The sequence below is a fragment of the Filicampus tigris genome, chromosome 2 (assembly GCF_054856515.1).
Source record: "Filicampus tigris isolate MCC_2025a chromosome 2, RoL_Ftig_1.0, whole genome shotgun sequence".
NCBI classification, from domain to species: Eukaryota; Metazoa; Chordata; class Actinopteri; order Syngnathiformes; family Syngnathidae; genus Filicampus; species Filicampus tigris.
This window is the reverse complement of record NC_141218.1, coordinates 7,570,716-7,589,728: the sequence shown is the minus strand read 5'-3', so window position 1 is coordinate 7,589,728 and position 19,013 is coordinate 7,570,716. Positions and strand designations below refer to the sequence as shown.

Here is a 19,013-nt window from a genome sequence, read left to right as displayed (position 1 = left end):
TAAAAAAAAAATTAAAAAAATTCTTGTACAATTGTGCCTTTTGGGTGTGCAGCTGACAGGCAAAGACGGCGGTCAGGCGATCGGTCGCATCAGCAAGCAGTGGAGCGGCCTCTTGAAGGAAGTCTTCACCGACACGGACAACTTCGGCATCCAGTTCCCTCTGGATCTGGACGTGAAGATGAAAGCCGTCCTCATGGGCGCCTGCTTCCTCATCGTACGTTTGCCTCCTCTTCTTCTCACGTCGGGTTCAAAAGGCATCGCTGAGCGTTTCCCTTTTTATTCATTTCTTTATTTTGACTTTGTCCCGCTTTGACAGGATTTCATGTTCTTTGAGAAGGTGGGCGAGGCCAACCAGCGCAGCAGCGTCTTCTCCTAAGACAGCAAATGAAGAGGCAAGCATTTTGGCATTTCCGTCCACCTGCCACTTACCACTCCAATAGCAAGTTCCACTTTGTGCGTGTCGGGTCAAATATTACTACATTATTTTAGTAGTCCACGTGTGTATTTGGTTGCACAAACAGGGTTTCCCCAAACACAATATGCCGAGTGGAATGCAAATAAGAACAGATTTCCAGAGCAAAAAAAAAAAAAAATCAAATCCAACTCCTTTTTTTTTTAAATTTAATGTGTTCTTCATTTTGGGAAGCCCTACTCTGCGCGACAGACTTCATGTGAGGACTTTCGTTCAACGGCCAGCATTGTAATGGCGTGTCATGCCAGCTGTATGGGGTGGCTCAGTGCGAAGGTGTGCAAATTGTAAATAGTACGCTTGCAATGAATTTATTGCCACTAAACTGGTGCCAGTCATCCTGCAAAACCCAACACCGCAGTTCTCTTTGGAGAATGTGCCAGCCTCCTACACAAATGCCAGATTTTTTTACCCACTCCAAGAAATGTCACCAGATGTTAACGCTACCTCTGATCCAATAGTTGATTTTCTACGCACCTGTTTGACACATTTATTACATTTTTTAATCAATATGAATATAGAAAGATTTCAAACACTGTGTACTACAAGACCAATGCCATATATATGTATCTACCTGTATATTAAAGCATATGCAGCTACACTGTCACATGCTTTTTATTTATTTTTTTTACACGTATTCTTTATATACAGATACAGTGGAATACAGATATTGAGGTATATGTCATAAATTTACCAGAAGTTGTACTCTTTACTAGAAAAAAGTTCACACCAACCAAAACGTGGTAATCTAGCAAAATGTAATCTTGCAACAAGTACTTTTTTTGTGAAAAAAGGTTGTAATCCCGCGAGAATAATGTTCAGGAGAAAAAACTTTTTAATGAGAATTTTAGTCTGAAACATGCTGGAAAGATGCTGGAAATCCTCAAAAATCAATTTATTCAACACAACAATATACACAGGAAATATGAACAAGTGTCCCATCAACAGTAATATATAAAAATAATCAAATCCAAAATAAAGTGTAAGGAACAATGAGTGTCTTTGGAAAAGTGACAATGCAGTTTTACACCCGTCTTTCGCCGCTAAGCGCCGCTCGCTCCCTCTCGCCCGACGCCGATCGGTCGTCGCGTGACCAGCGGATCAGGTAGCGGCTGGCCAGCTGCAGGTTCCACTGGTACCTGGTCAGGAGCCGCAGGCAGTCCTCTCGCGAGCACAGACTCAGCGAGTAGAGCTGCTCCAACTGGGAATGAGGTGCAAGATTCTGGTCAGGCAAGTGACGGCAAAGTCCTCGTCCTATTTGTCATTTCTTTTTTTCAGCGGGGCGAGGGGGGGGGGGGTGAATCAAAGTGTTCTGAGAATGAAGTGGAGGAAAGTTTGATTTCTCGCCTTGAGTTGTTGCTCAGCTCGCAGCGGGTTCCATTCGTTGCGCAGCAGTGCGCCGTGAGCCTCCTCGATGGTCACCCCGTGCACGGCATCCATCACCTGAACGCAACACAACAACTGGAAGATTCCAGTACGCGTTGGGGCACCTGACAGATGAAACGCCATCTGTCCTAATTCTATGAGATGATAATGTCGTAATCTTACAAGAAATACAAAAAACGTAATCTTGGGCATTTTCTTTTTTAATTGTAGAAAATAGTGGGAATTTTATGAGAACTACGTATTTCATGATAAAAAAAATAAATAAAATCTTACCAGAAAGTTGCAATCTTACATGAAATGTGTAGGTATTGGAGAAAACTCGTAATGTCATGAGAAAAAGGCCTTGTCTACACGTAGCCGGGGTTTTTTAACAACCGAGATTTGCGGATATCTCCGATCCGCGTTTTGCTGTGGATGGTTACACCTGGAGATTTACGTCGTCACCGTGCGACAACAATGCTTTGACGTCACTTATGCGACTTGTGTTTTCATGCGAGTCAACATTGATTTTCGCGGCGCTGCGTTGCTTATAGCCATTCTAGATGCGCTTTTTTCTTACTTATTTGTTCGCAACCAACCACTGCTTCTCGGTGAAAGGTTTAAATGCAATTCTGACCTCTTGTCGGTTCTCTTGAACGAGTTTGGCGCCGTGTTTTTGGTTTCGTAGAAGTGACGTCAAAGGACGGAATTTCCTTCAGAATGGACAGTATTTGGCTAACTACTGCCACCCAGAGGCTTGGCATGCGTTTGAAAACGCACTTACGCGGCTTCGTGTGGATGCGTTTTTTTAATGTGTATTCCAACGTAGGCGGGGGAGAGGATATACGGTTGTTAAAAAAACCCGGCTACGTGTAGACAAGTTGACAAACAAAAATATTGTGAGAAAATATTCAAATTTTAGGAGAATTACTGTAATCTTTTGCAAAATCGGAGAGTTGTAATCTTAGTTTCCGAGAGATCTGCATTTATTGGAGAAAAAAGTTGACATACCTGGGAGATGAGTGTGTCTCTGGCGTAGTGCACAGGAGGCGGCTTCTCCTTTTCCCGAGGCCGCTCTCTTACGTCCACGTGCTCATCCAGTTGAGGGGTGGAACGCGCCAGCTGGGACATTTTGGCCAAATTGGCACCCCCAGCTGGCGGAGGTGGCGGCGGCCAGGGGGAGCCCGGGGCCGGGTGCGCGGTGGGCCTCCTCTGAGATTTCCAGTTGGAGCGCTTGAGGTTGGGCGGTGGCGGGCGGGGAGGCGGCAGCACGCTGGCCTCGCTGAAGCGCCGGGGGTCCTGCTGCACCACCACGCTACGCGCCACCATCGCTTGGGCCGCTGGCCTGCCGGCGGCGGCCGGCGGAGGCACCCGCGACTGCCGGCCGCTCAACACCGACTCCAGGCTTCGAGAAATACCTGCGGACGGGATCCATCAGGACATACTGGACGCCACTACAAGCCTGTCGCATAATGGCGAGTCAACTTTGCCTTTCAAAAGATAACATGCTTTTATTTGACGGGAAAAAAGCTGTGCTGGTGTATTACGGTAGAAAGAACTCAGGTGAACCCACATCAGAGGGTTAAAGAGGAGGTCAACCCAAACATATTTTTTTCAAGAATATGTTCTATGCAAACCCACGAGTTGGAACAAGGGATTCTGATAAATATTGCGCTTGTGGAATAATAATGAATACACTTGTTTTTAGCCATCTCTGGGGGCGGCCATTTTGTCATTTCTGTCGACTGGAAATGACATCACAACTGCTCAGGGCTCAGATAACGACCAATCACGTCTGACCTGTTTTCTGAAGCTGAGCCGCGATTGGTCGTTACCTGAGCCCTGAGCAGTTGTGATGTCATTTTCAGTCTGCAGAAGTGACAAAATGGCCGCCCCATGAGATGGCTAAAAATGGGTGGATTTTGCATCTTAACTCATATATTCCACAAACGCAATATTCATCAGAATGCCGTGTTTCAACTAGTGGGCCTGCCGGGAACATATTCTTGAAAAAAATATGCTTGGGTTGATTTCCTCTTTGTGGTCACTTAGCCCCCATGTGCAACTATACGATAACATGTTTGCATTTATTTATACACAATTTCATTGCCAAGTTAATGAAGTGGATGACATGAATGGCGGTAGGGCATCTATTGGATAGGAGACCAATATTGAGGAAATGTGGCACCTGACATATGGAGCAGATTGGACGCCTCCTTCTCCCTGCCTTGCCTCCAGCTGCCACTGCTTCTGCAGACACCACAAGAGTAAGACGGTAAGTTAGGAACGCCCTCCGCCGAATAAAGGTGACCCCCCAATGTGTTGTGGCGACTGACTCGTCCAGGTTGTCGGGCGAGCCCCAGCTGCGATCGACATGGACGTCCCCGTGCGCCGCGTGGTGAAGGCTGCCTTTCACCGGGGCCGAGATGAAATTGGAGACGGGGTTGGGCGCCGAGTTGGCGGCGCCGACCGCATTGGGAGGGGCCGGCGCCGGAACGGGAGGCACGATGCAGCTTGGGGGGAACCAGCCCACGCTGAGCGTCCTCTGGTTCTGGCCACGCCACTCGCTGAGCTCCAGGCTGCAATGACGAATCAACATCGAATCAGCTTGGTCAGTTTCAGCCCCGCCCGCCTATTTTTATTTGCCCGTGCTTGACGACTCTTAAAAAAAAGTTGTTGTCTTATGAGAAATTTGTATTCATTTGAAAAAAAAATGTGTAATATCACCAGACAGTCATAATTGTAAAAACATGTGTATTCATTATCTTGTTTAAAAATCGAACAGAAAAATCACATTTCTTTGAGGAAAACATTGTCATTTTCCCCAAAAAGACGTAACTTAGTAAGATGCGTTTGTCTTGGGAGAATTAGGTATTTCCCTTTCGCTATGACGGGAAGAAAGTCATCAGCCCTTGATCTTTTGAAATCTCGAGCACCTTTTGCTCGCCATGGCTGTTAGCGACAGCTTTACAGATGCCACGTGGACTTTTGGCGGGTTACCCGTGCTCGACGACGGTCACGAGGTCGCCGGGCGCCAGTGCCAGCTTCCTGGCCTCGCCGAACTCCCGGCCGGCCTGGACCTCCATGGGCTTGGCCTCGGTCACCATGGCGATGAGCCGCGCGAAGTCGGGCCGCTCGGCCGGGTCGCACGCCCAGCACTTCCTCATGACGGCGTACAGCTCCTGCGGCGAGTCGGGCGGCTTCTCCAGCCGCTCGCCTTCGCGCTCCACGCGCCACAGGATCTGCGATTCGCACGTACGCTCAGCGGGCTTTCCCGTAAAGCGCCAGTCGCTACTGGCTACCCGCTTACCTGCCTTCCCGACAGGCCGAACCACGGCTCCTCGCAGTACGTGAACATCTCCCACAGGGTGACGCCGAACATCCACACGTCGGATGCGTGTGAGAAGGAGCCCACGCGGAGACTCTCTGGAGCACACCTGGCAGGTGCAAAAATATGTGAATAGCGGCGTTCCAAATCAGGGTGCCAAATGTCAACAGGGTGACCAAGATCAAAGGGACAAAAGGGTTAGCATTGCACTAGCTAAGCGGCGCACATGCACAGAAGCGCTCACCACGCGAAGGGGATGCGCCTATGCGCCGACATGACATAGTGGTCGGCGTCGTGGCTGAGCCCCCTCATGAGGCCGAAATCGCAGATCTTCACCATCTCCTTGGACGCCAGCAGGACGTTGCGGGCCGCCAGGTCCCTGTGGATGAAGCGTCGCGTCTCCAGGTAGTCCATGCCTGCCGCGATCTGGCAGGCGAAGAGCCACAAGCGCGCCAGAGGGTACTCGAACTGCCGCGAGCGCAGCGTGTCGTACAGCGAGCCCTGCGGGGCCAGCTCGGTCACCTGCAACGGGGCGCGGCAGGCCCGTGAGCACGGAGGCGGCGAGAGGGCGGCGACGGGGATCCGCTCACCATTTTGAGGGGCTGCGTGAGCACCACGCCGTAAAGTCGGATGAGGTGCGGGTGGTCCAGTGACTGCATGCTGGTGACTTCTTGCAAAAAGTCCGTCAAGGTTTCCGCATGGCGGGACATGCTGCTCCGCAGGGATTTCACTGCCACGGGCAGCTGCGATACGACAGGCAGCAAAACAAAACAATCATTCTTTTGTCAGTTTATTTATAGTTTTGGAGTGTTAGCACATAATTGATTGTTTTTATTTGTATTATATTTTTCTTTACTTTGTATTGTGATGCATGTATAGATCTGGGTTTTTTTTGTTTTTTTTTTTAGTAAATGCCATTATACAGTTTTTCTTTTGTTATGCATATTTGATTTACTGTAGTCATTTTTAAAATTATTATTTCTAATTCAATAGTTATCGTTTTTATTTGTATCAAATTTCTCACTGTATGTACTCATTTCTTTAATTTTATTTTGCAATATTTTTATTCTGTTTATTTTAAAAAAATTAAACGTGTCATGTGTTATATTTACTTCGTCATTTGTTTTCACAATGTGTTTTGGATTTTAGTTTGTCTTTATTTCATCATGCATTTTTGTTTTTGCTCATTTATTATACTTAAGTATGATTATTTTAATGTATTTTATTTTCCGGCTAACATATTTATTTGAATATTTCACATTTCATTTATTTCACTTTGGTTTCATGTCACTGTGTTAAGTTTTGATTTGATAAAATTAGTCTTTCTTTTCTTTGTTGCGTTTGTTCGTTCAATTGTATCAAAAGCCCCCAGTGAATCCTCCCAAGTGTTCAAGTGTTATAATGTGAGTGTTTATCTGGCGTAATCTCCATGTTTGCATTTGTTTATCTTACAACTCTTCCAGTGGGCGTGTGCCACTCTCCCTTCTTGACCACCCCGAAGGAGCCCGAGCCCAGCCTGTCCCCGAGAACCAGCTCGCTGTCCTGGATGAGGCTGGGGAGCGCCCGGCTACCGCCTTCCTGGTTGTACTCGGCGCCGCCGTCGGGACCGCGGCCGCTGGGCCCCTGCGTGCGCAGACGACGCGGTGGATCATGTGTGCTTACCCGCTGTGAGTGCAGTTGCGTTTTTTTTTCACGTGGGCATACCTTGGGCACCCACGAGCGCCAGCTTCGGGATGTCTTGTGGCGTTTTAGTGCATCCCATAATCTTCTTTGTGCTTTGGTAAAAAAAAGAAAAAAAAAAACACAAAATTGCGGTGTCAAGAGCAGAATTGGTATCAAATATTGCTGCTATCCATTGGAAAATGAAAACCAAGAATGTTCAGTTGATTCAAATACAATGGCCCACTATCGCATTATGTTTTCATATCCAAAGCAAGAGGTAGCAAACAATACGCCATTCTCGATATAACCAAAGCTTTTGATACAGTGAATCATGAGCTATTATTGGAAAAGACATGTCGATATGGAATGAGGGGTATGGCCTTTTCTTGGATCTGTAATTTTTTGGAGAACAGATCACAATATGTACATGCAAGGAGAGCTGACTCACAGCTTCAAACAGTGACCCGTGGCGTTCCTCAGGGGTCAGCGTTAAGCCCCTTGTTGTTTTAACTGTATATAATTGATTGGTCCTTTAGCACTTTTGTAGCTTCAAATATTGACGCTGTCCAAGGAAAACCAAGAAAGTAGACTTGCAACATATCTGTATTTTGAGCCGAGTATCTTCTCCTACAAGATAGTGGCAGTTATCCAGGATATTGGCGCTGTCCAATGAAAACCAACATAGTGCAGTTGTTTTGCAATATCAACTTTGTTTTTAATATTCTTATCTATTCTTATGTAACTGTAAATACTTGGTTTTCGTTGTCATGTTGTTACTGTATCATATGTTACGAGGGGTGGAACATAAAATCAATACGCCGGTTTAACCCTTCGGTCCTTGCGTCTGCCATTCTGAAATGTGAACTTCCCAGCATGGACATTTTGCTTTTGTTTGGGTAGAAGTGATATTTGATGGCGGCAAATGAGATGGATCGGACTGGCGAGGAATACGGAGATGTGACGATATGAGGCTCACCGGGTTTGCTGATACCGACGTGCTCCAGGTCGGCCTCCTTGACATAGGCGAAGTGCTCGATGCGCGTGATGTTTAGGCCGTCGCGGACGCGCAGGTAGAACTTCTCCAGCTGCACGTCGGCCAGGAGTTGATACAACCATTGCGTGTCCTGCTCCATCGGCGGGCGCACGGACCGCAACCAGGAAGCCGGCGGACAATATTGAAGGGCTTCTGCAACAGTTTCACAGAAATGTCAGCATGGCGCCCCATAACTCAAGTCTGAGTGCCTTTTTTGATTGTTTCCACTTGATTTGGCTCATGTTAAATGTAATCCATGTACTGTATTTAGTTACACGTGCATTAAGAAGGCAATGATTAATTGAATTGTACAAGCCAAACTATTCATTGATCAATGAACATTACATTGTGGGGGGGGAATTCTAAAGGGATGTAAAGGCTAAATAATTTTGAAGGACAAAGACTCATGCATACACATTCTTATGATAACACAAATGCAAAACACAACTCTATCTATCAATGCTTTGGTTGGCTCCCCACAACCCATCGCCCTTCCTCTATTATGGCGCAGCTGCAGATGGGATGTGGAAGCGCCCTGACGGAGCGCCACATGTGCTAGTCTGTGTGGCGTGTATTAATATACTGCATGCCTGTTTGCTGAGGTTTTGGTTTTTTTTCAAAATCCATACTGTGCTCAACTTACAAAAGCTCAGTCTGGGGTTGTTTTTTCCCCCCTTCTCGCTCCCTCATGTTTTTCTTTTCAGTTGCGATAACGGGACGCTGTAAAAGGTGACCCGGTGAACTGTATCTCCCTGTTGGCCATTATTTTTCTATGTCTCTTGGACAGATTGCGTCCGTTCCATTTTGTTGCACCCTGTGGTAGAATTACAATAAAGCTATTCTGCTTCTGACGCCGCTCAATTGGCCTTCAACAAATCCTGAGTGGATAGCATGGGGAGAAAAAAAATGAACAGGAACTAGCAAAGCTGGTGCCTGTGATGCTAACGTTTATGTGCATAGTGATGAATCTTTAACCTGCTTGGCTACTGAAACATTCTCGATGCCTTGGGAGCACGGTCCGTAATGCCAACACGTTGATCAATTAGCATCCATTCATCCATTCATTCATTTTCGACAGATGGTGCTTGTTCTGACTTTGGGCAGGGTGCTGCACCCAGGACTGGTCACCAGTCAATCGCAGGGCACATACCGTAATGACAGACAAACATTAGCACTCACATCTTTGGATATTTGATTTATTTTTTTTTTAATGGGCTGACATGGCTAGGTTGACTGACCATAGATACGGTTGAAGTTCAAATGTGTACAATAAGGTTTACATTTCTTTTTCATTATTTGTTTTCATTGAATTCTTATTAATTTAATAACATATTTGAACGGCTAAATTAGTGCACAAAATATCACTGGACTTTTGATAATGAACATGTAAATGCTCAAACCTTATTTAGTCTTGCAAACGTGCACGTTTTAGAGGTTCGAACCCAAACCCCCCCAAACCGTAAGGCAGACGTGTTAAACACTATTCCTGAATTATTGTGTTTAAAAATGTGCATAAAAATGTGTGTTTTTAAAAATATATATAACACGTGTATTCTATTATTCCTAAGTAATTATATCAATTATTAACGATTACTGATAATAAAACGTCATCATACCGGAGCAGATAAAGGAATGTGTATAGCAGTGTAATTGGGTGTTAGTAAGTGCTACAATTCATTAAAAATAAACGATACGCAATGTGTTTTATGTGATTTTTGTATGAAACTTACTGTAAACGACGAATGTTGACAGCTCGTTGTTACCCCCCCGCACACACCTTAACGCCAGACGACATGTTCCCCCCACCCCACAAATCTTTGGAAAGTCCTTGAAAAGCGTCACAATCCCACAAAATCCGCCTTTTCTTTCACAGAGAGAGAAAAAAACCGCTAAACGTCACTTGGAGCTTGTTCGATTCCAGTTTGGAGCGAGTCAACAACAAGCGAGCGAGACTCGAGGAACGTACCTGTCTGAGAGCTTTTTTTTTTGGTTCATTTCCGGGACAGGGCACGCCTTTTTCCGGTCATAACTCACCTGAATCCATACACGAACGACGCACGTCACATTAAATAAATAAATAAATAAATGCTAATGATGATGATGATAATAATAATAAAACCCAAATCATTCAAGCAAACCAAATAAATATTTGGCTTTAAAAAGTATCTATAAGCAATACTTATTGACCCTTTCTTTTTGTTACATCGTTACATTTATTTTTTAATTTACATAGTACATTTAATATATTACAGCATTATACTACACAAATGATTGTTCTTATATTTCTCCAATGTTGTAATTATTTAAACATAAATGAGCTAAACATACAGTGTGTGTCATGAACATTTTTGGAGGGGCACAAAAACCAGACAAGCACAAGGACTGTTAGCCCAAGTTTGATTCAAATAAAAAGAACGAAATGCCATTAGAAAAATAAACAATTGAACATTCTGGATATACATTTAGCTTTTTTGTGCCACCACTGCATTAGTCTTATTTTAGGATGACAATTACTAGTACTGCAGTATCCCTCATTTAAGATTATACTAAACACTGTTTAATTAATTGACCATATCAAAATCAAATCCCCAAATGTTGAATTTAATCTCGATAATATAAGATAATAATATGATTATATTGGAAAACATGATATTACTAGTAGGTTGACTGGTTAGCACGTCCGCCTCACAGTTCAGAGGTCGTGGGTTCGATCCCGGCTCCGGCCTCCCTGTGTGGAGTTCGCATGTTCTCCCCGTACCTGCGTGGGTTTTCTCCAGGTACTCCGGTTTCCTCCCACATTCCAAAAACATGCATGGTAAGTTGATCGGACTCTCTAAATTGCCCCTAGGTGTGATTGTGAGTGCGGATGTTTGCCTCTGTGTGCCCTGCGATTGGCTGGCAACCAGTTCAGGGTGTCCCCCGCCTACTGCCCGAAGACAGCTGGGATAGGCTCCAGCACGCCCCGCGACCCTTGTGAGGAGAAGCGGTATCGATAGTGGATAATGGATATTACTAGCCCTGCAATTGACTGGCAACCAGTTCAGGGTGTACTGTACCCCGCCTACTGCCCAAAGACAGCTGGGATAGGCTCCAGCACCCCTGCGACCCTCGTGAGGATAAAGCGGTATAGATAATGGATGCATGGATGTTTTCCAGTCAAGTGTTAAGTATTATTCACTTTTTTAATGATTACGTATTTTTGCTAAAAAAAGAAATTAAAAAAAAGTGGCAGCTTCATGAATATCACTTGGCTTTTGAAAGGTGTTCTCCTGGTGAAGTATGTGTTTCTCAAGAGTTTCTCCCACTCCATAGCGGCTGCTACCGAACAGGTTCAACAGGATTTTTTGCAGCCTCTGACGTGTTTTTATGCACTATGCAGCAAGCCAGTCTTGCCTGAACTTTGCACTTCCTGCCAGTCGCTCCCCCTCGCCTGACTGGAGGATGTTTTTGTTGCTTTATATAGTGGAAAAGGGCGATAACAAACATTTACAATAGGGGCGGGGACATTACAGCCCGTGGGCCTAAAATCATTTAAATGAATCTTTTAGCCTGATGTGGGCGTATTGCGCAACCCTGTTATTTCCAAGACTGGACGAGCAGTTTCTCGGGGTCACAGGAAGTTTAGTTTCAGCCGACACTTCCAGTGTGGGAATTGTTTTTAATTTCTAGTTTTGCGAGAGGGTGACTGGCTTGCTGGGGAATTTAAGTTGTTGTGTTGTCTGAGAAATACGATCGCCATTACATAATTCTCGGCCAGAGGACTGGGTGGCGAACCTTTTTCCTATCACCGGCCATTGCAGTTCATATAAATTTCATGAAAAACGCGGCACAGTGATTTGACAAACGTTTATTACTATTATTATCTAAAAAAAAAAAGTTTTACCTCGTGGTACGTCATCACGCAGCAACAATAATGATTATATTATATTCATTTGTAGTGGACAAACTGAGATTTTAAAAAGAGCACTATTGATCATAAAGTACCCATTTTTGAGCATTAGTACTGGTCGTAGGATTGGGTTATTTAATGGTAAACCAACACTCTCAAATAACTATTATTTATGAATTCTTTATTTATTTTTATTATTTTACAAATCTTTTTTTTTTTCTTCAGAAAACACAGTACATAAAACACAATTAAAACAAAATATCTAAAAGGACGTTGTAAAGTTTAGTTTGTTTTTATTCCCCGCGTTGCTCGTGCGCTCTCTAGCGGCAGCACATATAATTGCTAATAAACCCCGCCCACCACAGTCATCACATTGTAAACGTCATCATACGGCGACGATGATTCTACAACACAAACAAAAATGTGTTCTGTTGAGAGATTGTTTTCAGTTTTATTTATTTATTTATTTTTAGCACAAAGTAAGATTTGGTGATATAATCAATACTTCGACACCGGTGTTCATCAAATAGTGAAGCGGACGTTTACAAACGCATCGGAATCAATCTCGCTGCTCGAAAACGCGTGTGGCTGTAGCGTCGCAGACGCTAAACGATGTCGAAACGATTTGAAATCAGATTTCCGGTGGAATGTGAAAGTCTCCCCGATGGCTTCTGGTCGGCCGTGGACGTGTGGATTAAGAAACCTCACGTCGTCAACAAGCGGCTGTGCGGCGTCCATGAGACCGAGAGTGTGGACGGCGATGAAGATGAAGCGCTGCGGTTGCTGCCGCAGGATATTGTGACTTGGCTCAATGGCGGCGGCAGCGGCACCCACGGCACTCACCGAACATGTCTGTCCTCTCATGTCAGGACGTTTATCCCCAAAGTCAACATATATGGGACATGCAAACAGAAAGAGCTCGTTGTCAAAGGTAAAGGCTGTAGTCTTAGGCGAGGCGAAATCTTGACCATTTGTCTTCTTTTTGACTTCTGGTGGTTTTCTGACTTGGCCATCCTTTTTGTTGTCTCCTTGTTTTTACGTCATCTTAATTTGTTGACTTCCTCTGGGTGTCCTGTCTTCTTGTTGTCTTCTTGCATTGTTGTCATCTTTTTTTTTAATTCTTGTGGTCTTCCAATTGAATTTTTGTCTTCTTATTTATATTCTTGTCTTCTCGTTTTGTTGTCTTGCTTTCTTGTTGCCTTGTTGATTTCTTGTAGTCTTGACACCAGGTTATGTTCTTGTCTTGTTGCCTTCTTGTCATCTTGTTGATATCTTGTTGACTTCCTGTCATCATCTCTTCTTTGTCGTAGACTTGGACGGACAGCAGTTGACGTTTTTTCCCTTCGAGGAGGCCGAAGCGGGTCAGCCGTCTGTGAAGACGGGCAACATTTACAGCATCAAGCTGTGTCTCGTGGACTCTGGCCAATGGTGAGTGGCCATGTTTTCACAAAACGCAACCTGCAGAGGGTATCAGGCATCTATTAGGCGGAAAACTCTTATTTTAAGGCTTTATTTTTGTCAAGGGTATTTTCCTCCGTGTGTTTTCCGACTTAATTATCCACTTTTTTATATTATAAATGTGCCACCCTTCTTCCTTGTATTTTTCAGACTTTAGTCTGTATTTTTGACTTCTTCGTAAAATTCTGACAGTTTTGTCATATGATAACTTTATCCTTAATCTGCTAGAAGTCTTTGTTGCACATATCATGATCATTTTAAAAGGCTTATTGAGGCTTCCCCCACAGTAGTAGCTGAATGTTGCTGAAGATGTTGACTGTTAGGGTGTTGCAGCTGCACGTACGGACGGCGGAGGCGTGGTACTCGGACGGCGTGGCCTACCCCAGGCTGGCCTGGCTGGCAAGCGACTTGCTGCCCAAGCTGCTGCGCTGGGCCGTCGAATGCAAGAGCGGCCATTTCCCCAACACCTTGTCGCTGCTGCCCGTCGAGAAGTACAGCCTGGTGTACCAAAGGCTCAAGGACAAGTATAAGGCCATGGTCAAGGTGAGCGTAAGGACAACAACAAAAACGTTTTTTTTTAACCTTTTTGCTAAGGCAGTTGAGAACAGATTCTCATTTGTAATACAAAAATGTCTGCAGACAGCAGCAAAAGTATCAGGGTGCAATTTTGTCAGAACAAAATAAATATGAAAAAAAGTGCAGCAAGAGTTGAAAAAAGACACACTATGAGAATAAAGTCGTCATATTTTAAGATTGGAATGTTCTGACCCCCCCCCCCCAAAAAAAAAGTCTTGTTTTACACATTTCTAGTGTGGTTTGGCATCTTTAGGTGTGGCCCGAGGTGACGGATCCAGAGAAATTTGTTTACGAAGACGTCGCCATCGCCACGTATCTCCTGGTCGGTGGATCTTTTCATTTCCACGGTTCGGACTTGAGGGTTAGTTTTATTAACGCACGTCGTTGCCGCCCTCGCAGGTGCTTTGGTCCGAGGAGCGAGCGGAACACGGCGTGGACGCTCGGCAGTCCTTTGTGGACTTGGGTTGCGGAAACGGACTCCTGGTGCACATCCTCGCCAATGAAGGGGTGAGCCACATGTTTCACACATTCCATTTTTGGGCCAGAGTGCGACTTCAATCCCTGAAATGACAACTCTGGTCTCCTAAAATGTATTCTCGTATTCATTGACTTTTACGCATTTCCTTTTTTTCCTCACGTTTGTTACGTCCACTTTTTGCCTGGACATGTATGACTTTTTACGGCGTATCATTCATTTATTCATTTCAACCCATGACTTGTTCTTCTAAAAAAAAAATTGCATGGATTACCACTTTTCTCTGTCATATTTCACAAAAAATCACGTCTTTCTCTTGTGATGTTTCATTACATGTACAACCTAGATGTATTTTTTCATATAATGTTAAAAATGTATTCCTGTTATTTTTTATTACTACTGCATTTAATTCTCCTAAATTTACGACTGTTTTTCTTGTGTCACAGTTTGCATTTTATATCAGTAAAATATCCGCTTGAGGAAATAAATATTTTACACATTATAAGAGAAAAGTGACATCATGACTTTTTTTAACTGAATTAGTTTAAATTGAATTTTATCCTAACAACATTACAATTTTATCCATTTGAAATGAGGACTTTTTTTTAACGTTAAGAATTTTCTTGCAAATTCTGACTTTTTCGTAATTTGTTTCTTGACTTAAGTTCAGATGTATGTTTTTGTCATGTTATGAATTTATTCTTGTGAAATGCTGACTTTTTCTTTACAATGTTAGGCATCTTTCTTTTCAAATTTGGGCATTTTTCTGTCATTTTTTGACTTTTGCCCCGTAAAATTAGGACTTAAGCTATGATGCATTTTTACTTATATTACAGCTTTATTCTGGAATTGAGACTTTATTGTATTATAATTGGGTTTTTTTTTTTCTTTTCTTTTTTTGCAGCATCCTGGAAAGGGCATTGACATCCGTAAGCGGAAGATTTGGGACATGTACGGCCCCGACACTGTGCTCCAGGTGAGCAAGAAGAAGGCTACTTTGATTGATTGCATCTCATAATGAGCATAACAATAATAAAAAAGTATTTTCCCAACGTATCGATCATTTCAGTTTGGCCGGAGCAGCCTGACGTTTTGTTAAGTTCCGTTTCCTGTGTTTTCAGGAGGAAGCCATCACTCCCGGCGAGAACTTCTTGTTCCCAGAGACGGACTGGCTGATCGGAAACCACTCGGACGAGCTGACGCCGTGGATCCCCGTCATGGCGGCCAGGCGAGTCGTTTAGTTTTGGCTTCGGCTAAGAGGGAGGCACTTCTGGACGAAGGTTTGATGGCGGTGTGCTTTGCAGGTCGTCGTACACGTGCCGCTACTTGGTCCTCCCTTGTTGCTTCTTCGACTTTTTCGGAAAGTACCGGCGGCGGCACAGCCAAATGTCGCAGTACAAGGAATACATCGACTTCATTGAGGAAGTGAGCCGAGTCAGCGGCTTCCACACGCTCCAGGACTGCCTCAGGATTCCCTCCACCAAACGTGTACACTGCAGAAACGGCTAATTATATCTTGTAGACATGTTTTTATTTCCAGTTCATACATTGATATGTTTTTTTGTTTTTTTGCCGGTGCAGGTGTGTCTGCTGGGAAAAAGACGGACGTACGAGGCGAGCGAGGAAACTCAGGCGGAGGATCGGCGAGCCGGTTATATCCGGAGCAGACGTTCCGCGTCCGAAGGGGACAGCGGGGGTCCCGGGGGCGACCGGGAATCGGGCTTCCGGCCTCGCGAGCGGGTGGAAGTGGTGCGCAACTGCATGGCGCTCTCTCGGGACCTGGTGGACGGCGTGGTGCTACGCGTGGCCGAGGCCCTTCTGGGAATGTCCGACGAGCGCCGGTCCACCGGGGACTGGAAGCGAGGAGGTAAACAAACGGGCAAAGCGGGCAAAAAGGCGCTTAAATTGTCGGACTGGAATGGAATTCTTTCTCTCTTTTAGTACCGCAACTTTATTGTCGTAACATTTTGACCCTTATGACGTGAAAATGCAGTTTGTATGGAACTTATTCTCATGGAACGTCTTTAATTTTGTACTAATGTCGACTTTTGTGTTTGTTGCCAAATGGTGCCTTTTGCTTCCAGGCAGCTTGTGTGTGGGCGAAGTGGCGGCGCTGTTGCATCAGGACACGCTCAAGCAGCTCAAGAACGAGTGCGGCGGCCTGCAGACGCTCCTCAAGAACAACCATCAAGTTTTTCAAGGTACACGGCACATTTGTCACAAGCAAAGCACATCGTTTTTTTTTTTTTGTTTTATTCCAATATTCAAATTTGTTCTCATTTTGCCTCATTTTATTCTTGCTTTTCGTGTAAAACTGTAAATCAGACTTTTTCTCTCTTAACACAAACCTTTTGTCACATTTTTGTAACTTTAAGACATAATAGTAAAACTGAAAAAGTATTACGTCTTGTATTAACATGTTTTTGTTTATGTTTTACTTGCAAAAGTGGCATCCCATTACATTTTGATATTGAATCTGTTTATTCCTCGTCAAAGCCCCGGTTTTAACTTCCGACTTTTTTTCTGATAAAATAATATCGAGCAAAATTTTGTGGAGGGACGGTGAATGACAAAAGGAGGTGAGCGGAGGCGAGTCGCTTTTTTTTTTTCTTCTGCCATGTTGCGCGTAAAAGCGGCAGGCGCTCCAATTTGTCTTTCAGTGGAAGGCGGACGGGTACGCATCCGAGACTGGCGAGACGCAAAGCCCCGGGAGACGCACGGGAAGAGGAAGGCGGAAGTGTCCCCCGGCGCCCTGAAAACCCGCCTGTGCTGGTTTGACCGCCATCACCCTCAGGGCTGCCCCCTACTGGCCGAAAAGTGCACCTTTGCTCACGGACTTGACGAGTTGCGCACATCCACCAGACCTGTGAGGAGCAAGAAAAATGAACACCTTTGAGCTTTGAACCTTCAATTGTTGGTTTGACTTTTTTCGCAACTTTACCTCAAAGTGTTTTTCTTTTGGCTTTCAACGTTTTGCCCTTTTATTCTCAGAACATTTCGAGACATTTTTTTGAGAAGATACAAATGAACCCTGGTAAAAAATTTGACTTTTTAGTTCTTTGTGAATGACATTTCTTGCAAAGTGAAAACTCAAGAAATTATAATGATTACTTTTTTCTTATAATACCCCAACTTAATTTTGGTGACATTTTGATTTTTGTCACATTGAGGTAACATTTGATTCTGGTAAAGCAGCGCTTTTTTTCCCTCTCGTAACAGTTTTTTTGATTTGGCAGATTTCAGACTAATTTAGCTGTCATGTGAAAATCCAACTTGATTGCGGTCAAATTAAGACTTCCTCGTGACAATACTTGGACTTTGTTTTCGTAATGTTTCAGCCCTTTTCATGTGAAATTGAGTTATTGTTTAAATCTAGAAAAACAGTTGAAGCCAGGTGAATTAGATCATGCCTAGTACTCAAGGAGTGAGGTTGTATTCGGTTGAAACACTGCCGGAAAGATGCTGGAGCAGATGATTGGCCTTTTTGGTGCTGTCGTAGCCATCAAGAAATCGGAATGGTACAGTTTGCAATTTTGCAAGAAAATGTAAAGCAATGGCGATAATCTCAGTACAGTATTACCATAAAATGACAGAAAGGTTCATTTTAGAGGAAAGGAGTTAACCTGATGACAAATGTCATGTTTTACAAGAAAAAAGGGGTATCTTGCAAGAATAAAAGTGTGATCATTGCAAAAATGAAGTTATAATTTTTCAAGATCAAAATGATAAAACTATGAAAAAAAAAAAAGTCATAATTTTGCAAGAGAAACGGGTGAATCTGTTGGTAAATGTGGGTCATTTTATACTGAAATTATACCAATTTTTTGCCAAGTGGATTTTTCATAAAGCGTCTCATTTGAAAGCTGGGTTGGTGTAGAGTGTGAATTTGGTGAGATACTCAATGTCATGTTTTTGTGGCAATAGGAGCAAGTTGAAATCTATTGTTTTTGTTTTTTTATTGTAGACCAGGGATGGGAAACTGTCAGCCTATCGGCCACGTACTCTTTTAGTGGAACCTTGATTAACCCCCCTGCTCCCCACACACAATTTTTATTTATCTTTTTTTTTTTTTAAACAAACCCCCAAAATTCTTTAAAAAAATGCTGACAAATGTACAGTGTACGTCTTCAACAAAGAATGTTGTGAAATGCAGAAAAAAAAATGCCAGGAAAAAAACGGGTAAAATACAATTATAAAAAGAAAAAAATGGGAATATGCGAATCCGCAGATGTTGAAGTGTGAATATGCAGGGGTCGACTGTAGTTTTCAGCAGTAAAATCATCAATCACAATTAGATAGCTCACATGGCTTAGTTGCACTTACACTCGGTCTCACTGCCCTATACCACTACGTGAGTAGGCCTAATATATTTTTGCGGATTTGGAATGATATGCAGGACACACATTTTACCTCAATAATATTAGCATTTTGAGTGAGTTGATTTTTGTGAAAAAAAAATTACAAAATAAGCTCTTGCACTTAATGTTGATTTCTTGTTCAACAGTTTTGTGCCATCCTTGAATGGTAATTTTTATGCAAGTGTGCCCTTTGCACTGGAAAGGAAATATATAGTATGTGGTGGTTATTTTGCCGTTTGCTTTCCAACCCTTTGCTGCTGAATTAGCGTAGTGTGTCTTTTATACATGCATTGAAAAATGTATTATCAAAAATTAAATATATTGAGAGCACGTATTTTGCACGTAGTCATTTTTGCCATATATCTGGTGAGGAAGTGCGTGGTACTTTGTGGACAACTCA

General features: G+C 43.6%; 3 protein-coding genes and 1 long non-coding RNA gene across 10 annotated transcripts in view; 3 read left to right on the top strand and 1 right to left on the bottom strand.

The window, feature by feature from the left end:
- Nucleotides 1-1,076, top strand: part of LOC147151180 (phospholipid scramblase 2-like) — a 9,067-nt gene extending 7,991 nt beyond the window's left edge. The window contains exons 7-8 of the mRNA XM_086014988.1: nucleotides 53-214; nucleotides 317-1,076. Coding sequence (XP_085871114.1) covers nucleotides 53-214; nucleotides 317-376 — 222 coding nt within the window. The 3' untranslated portion in view covers nucleotides 377-1,076. The remainder of the gene's footprint in view (nucleotides 1-52; nucleotides 215-316) is intronic.
- A 266-nt stretch (nucleotides 1,077-1,342) lies between these two features.
- tnk1 (tyrosine kinase, non-receptor, 1) lies at nucleotides 1,343-10,687 on the bottom strand. 6 transcript variants are annotated; one of them, XM_086014924.1, is made up of 13 exons: nucleotides 10,616-10,684; nucleotides 7,801-8,010; nucleotides 6,867-6,937; nucleotides 6,615-6,785; nucleotides 5,753-5,905; nucleotides 5,407-5,684; nucleotides 5,145-5,271; nucleotides 4,835-5,076; nucleotides 4,171-4,413; nucleotides 4,023-4,084; nucleotides 2,846-3,252; nucleotides 1,817-1,912; nucleotides 1,343-1,670 (listed from the first exon to the last, which is right to left on the bottom strand). In XM_086014924.1, exons 1-13 carry the CDS (start codon nucleotides 10,665-10,667, stop codon nucleotides 1,494-1,496), a joined length of 2,289 nt encoding a protein of 762 aa, XP_085871050.1. In that variant the 5' UTR covers nucleotides 10,668-10,684; the 3' UTR covers nucleotides 1,343-1,493. The 6 variants fall into 6 exon arrangements, with proteins under 6 accessions (XP_085871050.1, XP_085871041.1, XP_085871076.1 ...); XM_086014915.1 differs by having other exon boundaries at nucleotides 6,615-6,937; nucleotides 10,616-10,687; XM_086014950.1 differs by lacking the exon at nucleotides 10,616-10,684 and adding an exon at nucleotides 10,514-10,603 and having other exon boundaries at nucleotides 6,615-6,937.
- On the top strand, nucleotides 3,039-4,460 carry LOC147151179 (uncharacterized). Its single transcript, XR_015082194.1, has 3 exons — nucleotides 3,039-3,309; nucleotides 3,980-4,109; nucleotides 4,179-4,460. It is a non-coding gene; the product is annotated as an uncharacterized LOC147151179 (long non-coding RNA).
- Nucleotides 10,688-10,901: 214 nt separating the features above from the next.
- On the top strand, nucleotides 10,902-18,943 carry trmt44 (tRNA methyltransferase 44 homolog). Of its 2 annotated transcripts, none has more exons than XM_086014966.1 (11): nucleotides 10,902-12,677; nucleotides 13,057-13,174; nucleotides 13,528-13,747; nucleotides 14,034-14,102; nucleotides 14,180-14,287; nucleotides 15,160-15,231; nucleotides 15,377-15,483; nucleotides 15,560-15,743; nucleotides 15,837-16,122; nucleotides 16,340-16,456; nucleotides 16,916-18,943. In XM_086014966.1, exons 1-11 carry the CDS (start codon nucleotides 12,359-12,361, stop codon nucleotides 17,149-17,151), a joined length of 1,836 nt encoding a protein of 611 aa, XP_085871092.1. In that variant the 5' UTR covers nucleotides 10,902-12,358; the 3' UTR covers nucleotides 17,152-18,943. The 2 variants fall into 2 exon arrangements, with proteins under 2 accessions (XP_085871092.1, XP_085871099.1); XM_086014973.1 differs by having other exon boundaries at nucleotides 12,647-12,677; nucleotides 13,538-13,747.
- Nucleotides 18,944-19,013: the final 70 nt, after the last annotated feature.

Excerpts from the sequence above, each read along its gene's own strand:
- tnk1 (XM_086014915.1), bottom strand. The coding sequence starts at position 10,667 with ATGTTTTTGGAATGTGGGAGGAAACCGGAGTACCTGGAGAAAACCCAC. Across the intron at positions 5,906-6,614 it reads ACACGCCCACTGGAAGAGTT|CTGCCCGTGGCAGTGAAATC; the intron begins GTAAGATAAACA and ends GTCGTATCGCAG. Across the intron at positions 5,272-5,406 it reads AGGCGCATCCCCTTCGCGTG|GTGTGCTCCAGAGAGTCTCC; the intron begins GTGAGCGCTTCT and ends TGCACCTGCCAG.
- trmt44 (XM_086014966.1), top strand. The coding sequence starts at position 12,359 with ATGTCGAAACGATTTGAAATCAGATTTCCGGTGGAATGTGAAAGTCTC. Across the intron at positions 12,678-13,056 it reads GAAAGAGCTCGTTGTCAAAG|ACTTGGACGGACAGCAGTTG; the intron begins GTAAAGGCTGTA and ends TCTTTGTCGTAG. Across the intron at positions 16,123-16,339 it reads CGGGGACTGGAAGCGAGGAG|GCAGCTTGTGTGTGGGCGAA; the intron begins GTAAACAAACGG and ends TTTTGCTTCCAG.